The 5,861-nt window shown below is 36.5% G+C and overlaps 1 protein-coding gene across 1 annotated transcript; it reads right to left on the minus strand.

Moving 5' to 3' along the window:
- Nucleotides 1-371: 371 nt before the first annotated feature.
- Nucleotides 372-5,462, minus strand: cahz (carbonic anhydrase). Its single transcript, XM_079750912.1, has 7 exons — nucleotides 5,322-5,462; nucleotides 4,959-5,156; nucleotides 4,433-4,551; nucleotides 3,899-3,991; nucleotides 2,593-2,655; nucleotides 2,285-2,440; nucleotides 372-1,098 (listed from the first exon to the last, which is right to left on the minus strand). Exons 1-7 carry the CDS (start codon nucleotides 5,353-5,355, stop codon nucleotides 979-981), a joined length of 783 nt encoding a protein of 260 aa, XP_079607038.1. The 5' UTR covers nucleotides 5,356-5,462; the 3' UTR covers nucleotides 372-978.
- Between the last annotated feature and the right edge of the window lie 399 nt (nucleotides 5,463-5,861).

Genomic DNA, 5,861 nt, shown 5'->3' on the forward strand with positions numbered 1-5,861 from the left:
TAATTCCGTCTGCCGTTAAAAGGGCTGACTAACTCTTTAAATTCTAATCACCTGACACAAATTCCCTTTTTTTTGGGGGGGGGGACTTTGTTTTAAAGCTTATAGAGTAGAGAGGAAAATAAGGGTCGTCATCTTTCCCCTCATCAACAAACTCCGGAATGGTCTAGTTTTTAGTGCAATAGTATTTGTCGCGTCATGAAAAGTTGGCATCCATGTTTTGTATACGTTATGTTCAGAATTGAACATAGAATATATGAGTTCAGAGTGCACCTATATATATATACTTCTTTTTTTTTTGAATTTGCAATGAATTTTTTATTGTTTTTTTTCACATTAACTAGTCGGCAATACAGATTCACTCCATTAGATCATTTACTGATTATTTCTTTATTAGCAAAGTTAACACACTACGAATCTCTTCACAAGCAATTGATTTTCATACTGCTGCATAAAGGACTAAGACAAACATGCATGAGCATATGGGCATCAGTATGACGACTTTACTATGCTATTCTATACCACATACACTGTACTGTTCTAGGTATACTATGCTGATTATACCATGCATAGCCATACATATCAAAAAGATTTGAAAATAGCAAAAATATAAGCAAAACATATTCCACTTGTTCATGATTGCAGGAATTTATTTGTTCATTTATTCTTAATTTATTAAGATAATAATCATATTTTGAATATCTAAATTTCTTACCTTAATTTAAAGAAGATCACATTTAGCAATCATTATCATCATATTACCTAAATTAAAAAACATTACAATGTCCTTATAGGAAGATTTAATTTGTATCTAATTCAACCTTTTTTTCAAGATTTTCCTCAGACAATGCAGATCACAAAATATGAGTAATGCCCAAAATAAATAATAAAAATATATATATAATGTATCAGAGTGGGGAGGGTTGGATCCAGAAGAAGTTGTATGCAGGCAGGCACACGGCAGGCCAGAGAAAAGGCTCTTTACTTGAAAGATGAGCGAACCACGCGGCCCTTCAAAGGCTGTGGTGGCCGGTAGTTGTCCGCCATACAACACGGAGCCTCTCCCTCAGCAGTGAAGAGTAGACTGCGAAACTGAGCCATCTGATAAGATGGTCAGGAAAACGATAAAGAGATGAAAACAGTCCAGAGTCAAATTTAGATCCAAGCTTCTGATGGCAACAAACAGAATTGATTCTGATTAATTCTACCCTTGTTCAGCTATTGAAAAAATATTTGTAATTGTGGTCCAATATAACAATAAAGCAACTATGTATGCATGTGCATACATAGTTTGTACAGAACAGCGCTATCTGAATGTCCTCATGAGCCAACAGTTATGGGTGGGTAGAAGTAAGTGAGAAACAGCCACCCCCAATACCAGCCCGTTAAGGACCCAGAATGTCTTATCTCACTTGTGCATTCTTCTTGAGTTCTGACTACTCCCTTTGGAGAATTATTGCAAACATGCTTGCCTTGTTTTGCCTCTCATACATTGCAATTACATCATCTAAATCCCTTTAAGATTCAGTTTTGCAAATTGTCAATTTATTTAGCAAATAATGATAATTGGTTTCATAAGGTTTGGTTTGTGAATATATTTATATAATCAAAAATATGAATATGAATCTCTTTGCTACATATTTATTTTTACAACATTAAGAATATTGGAAAAATACACATACATCCACACACATCTATTCAGATGTGTTCGGAGAGCAAAAGCAAGTACCTGCGATCACAATATATTTACCTAAAGGATTTATTGTACCGTATAGTAAAAAATATAGATTATTTTATATATGAATAAAAGAAAAACACCTGACAAGTAATAATGTGCCTATCCCTCAAAGAGGGACATGAATGTATTGAGCAAATTATACAATTCATCTGCCATTATGGAAATACTGGACATAAACTAGCATGTTCCTACCATGGTTATGGTACTATGGGTACTTGGACCTGGTTCATTAAGGACACTTGAAGCCTTTAATAACACGTCATTGCTTTCTGAAAAATGTAATCAATACCAACAATCTGATAAATACTAGTAAACTAGTAAAAAGGCTAATTATTTCATTAAAGGCTTAATTTCTCCTGCTAAAATGGCGGTTAACTAAACCTTACTTAAGTGACTGGTAATTTGTATTATGATATTTATTAATTACATAAAATTCGATTTATATAAGTTATTCATGAAATATGAATCACAAACTATAACTGTAAACTGTATTGTGAAATGGAAGTTATGAAATGATGGAATAGAAAAGGATAAGTGAAGAAATACAACCTGTGCAGGGCTGACACTGATAGGCTTTTTCAGAACAATCCAAGTGACACTCTCTAGCAGAGGAGGAGTTGTCAGGGAGCCATCATAAGTCCAGTAGTCCAGAGAAACAGGAAGAAGGGTTTTTGGATCAAACTTTTCAAAGGTCATCTGCTTGCCCTGCAAAGAGGAGATTATGAGATAATAGATTATAATATGTAAGCAGTTTGCCTAACTCGATCCCTAAAGTGTCCATGCATTACGGGGAGGAAAAAGTGTTAATGTTTTACATTAATGTGAAGGCACATATATGCTTGATTACGGTAACTTGCCTTGGATTTGATTCCCTTCAATGCATCCAGAACATTTTGTAGTCTAGGATTCGCTGAACCAATCTGGGGTAGACAGAAATGAAGTAACAGACACACATTAATTGACTGGACTGTTGGCAGAGGGCTCTTGATATTCATCTAGGTTATATCCTATGCCAAAGAATAATCATAAAGCGGAATATCTGCCGTTTCTAATGTTTGAGAACCTAACATCTATAATGCGGACCTGATCCAATAGCGAGACCTGGAGGTGCACTGGTATGTCTTCCTCAAATTAAGTGCATCTGCATTATTTACTGCTGGATCTTAAAGAGCTGTGTGCATGTGCACGGCCATCTCTGCAGTGGCGTCAATTCAACAAAAGCAAATGGGTCCGATTACACTGTCAACCCTGACATCACACAACAAGATCAAATAAAGTCCCTGAAAGAGCCTGTGCTAATATAGCCCACATCTCAAATTATAAAAAAACTGTCAAGTGAGATGGCTTACCGCATGTCTGAATCACAGGCCTGATGCCCGACAGATAAAGAACTATGGAAGTGTGGCTACAGAACATAGGCTGTATGAAGGCTCTTCTCCTTTCAACACAATTGGCTTTGAGGTTTTGTTGTCATGCAGATTTTTGGAATAATAACACACATTCGATAAAACAGTTATTAGATTGTTGCTCTAGAAATGTCCAAGTAAGGATACATAGATGTTTTACTCATCCATGTAATAGGGGTACTAATTATCAAATGCCTGGACTGCACGTATCAGTTCCTCATTGCAGTCAAATATTGGTTAAACCAAATCATTTATATCAAAATACAGCCTTTCTTTCATTATCCTGGTGGCCTTCTATGTGTCTCTGGCCACTTATTGATCAAATTATAAAACCTATGTTGGACTTCATAGTCAAACGATTATTTGTTTTTGCATTGTTAAAAGTCATAATGAAGTCATAACACATTGAATAAATTCAAAGCCGATGAAATATATAATTGAGATATGAATAATATAAAAGCAATTTCAAAAGGGTATTTAATATACATTGTGTGTAGAATAACTAGCTGCAGCATTTCTATCGGCATTTGTTCCTCCATAATGTCACATACTTTGGAAAACTACGTGACGTGAGTGAACTTTGAGTGTAATAACATTTTTTAAATCAAGTTAGTTGTTCAGGAAAATGATTAACAAAACATAATGAAAACCCAAGAAGAAACTAGACAATTCAAATGTAAACTGATTTACATTCTCGTACTGCTGAGAGTCCAAAATGCTTGTAAACACCGCCAACTAATTCAAAATAAGAAATCACCTTGAGAAAGACTCCCACAACAGCAAGGCCATCAGGCTGGCTGGCAGCCTCACCGAAGCTGGGATACTTGGTGTTCCAATGCACCAGATGGAGCTGTTACAGAAAGTAGAATGAAACATTATATGATGCTCAATCCACCTTTCTCACTTATCATTGTCAGAGTGCTTTGCTGGGGGGGCCCTTATCATCGCCTGACATGCCTCCCTTCCTGATAAGACTCACAGAAGGAGAACATGAAAACTTGATATAGATTCAAGTTTGGGAATCAAACTTGAGTCTCTCTAGAGCAACGTGGTATCAACTTGTTTGTGTGTGTGCTTAATTTCAGGGCTTAGTTAACTTAGTTAATCAGTATTAGTTTTTGTTTAAAACCTTAGATAGTATGTTAGATAGTGTGTGTGTTAATTATAAGATTTTATCAGTTTTTGGTATTTCCCTCAGGATTGCTTTACCTTCTAACATTTAAAAAAATAAATTGTGCAAAAAAAAAAAAAGTTCAACATAGTTCACTTCTAAAATGTATAAAGACCGTACCTCACAAGGGAACATGACTCCATCCACTGTGTGCTCAGAACCTCTGTCATCACTGGCACCCCAGTGAAAATGAAATTGCTTTAGACGATAGATTCCAGAAATTGGACCGGCAGTCAGCGCTTAGGAGTTGTGGAGAGAGGGCAGAAATCAGACTAAGTAGGACATTTCATAGTTCAATAAAAAAAGATAATTGGATATTATTTTTTAAGAGTGGCTGTGGGCATATGTATACAGTGCCACTTTTAGTTGGCTCCTCTTATGATTAGTGCGCTGGAAAATGCATTGTGCAATAGCAAAACAACTAAAATGATGCTAGGTATTCAGGGAAAATGCTTAGAAGTGTAGAATGCAACCACAATATCCAGATTGCTCACACACTGACACTGTTTATCAAGCCATTGTTTTTAAGGTCTGATTAGCAGATCAGTGGCCCACATGTCAACATGATACATTTTCAAGGACAGCAGCAGCCAGAATAGTTCAGTTCAGTTCACTTCATTAAGAGCCTAGAAGAGGCAGTACTCACTAGAAGTATTTTCATCATCTACATAGTCAACCTGGAAGGAGTGTCCATTGTTCAGGATGCCGCTGGAATTGGACGGGTCATACTTTAGTTTAAGTGGCTTCAGAGAGCCATCATACTGGGCCTGGTCTGGAATGATGTTGATCGGAGACTGCCTGGGTCCATTTGCAACAGCAAACCCTTCTGCCCAAGTATCAGGCCCTACGAAACATAATTAGATAGAGAAACAATGCCTTTAACTAAGATCTCCAAAAAATAAGGTGAAACTAGGAAAATCATAATTTCATCTTTAATTCTATTAAACTGTATTTACAATCTAAAGATGAACTTCAAATAGGTGCTATAAGTACAATGCAAATGCCTCACCATCATTTGGTCCATATCCCCATGCATGAGACATCGCAAGCTGGCGGTTTCAAATACAACCACAGAATTAAGAGGGACACCAAAAATGCCCCAGGATAGGCTGTTGCAAGGCTTTATATGCGTGTATTGCCAGGGTTTGCTTATCAGATTGTCACACTTAGTTATCCAATGCTTGTGACAGAATCTCACTGCATTAAGTAACCTTGTGCACCCTCTGGTGGTATTCTATGATTCTTTACCAGTTTTCTTGTCAATGTAATATTCTTGCACTGTTATTCTATAAAAAAGCCAACTTTTTTGAGAGAAAGAGAGAGAGAGAGAGAGAGAGAGAGAGAGAGAGAGAGAGAGAGGTGTAACTAATGTTCATTCTCCCGGTCAAGAGATAAAAATGTAACTGGTTACACACAGGGCAGTAAATCTGGAGATTTGGGGCATTGTGCATGTCTTGCTTACTTTATGTTTTAGCTTTGCACTTTTTGACAATGGTTTTGAAGTAACAAATACAATACGATCAGCAGATCATTAAATATGATAGATATT

Source organism: Pollachius pollachius (genome assembly GCF_949987615.1).
Source record: "Pollachius pollachius genome assembly, chromosome: 14".
NCBI classification, from domain to species: Eukaryota; Metazoa; Chordata; class Actinopteri; order Gadiformes; family Gadidae; genus Pollachius; species Pollachius pollachius.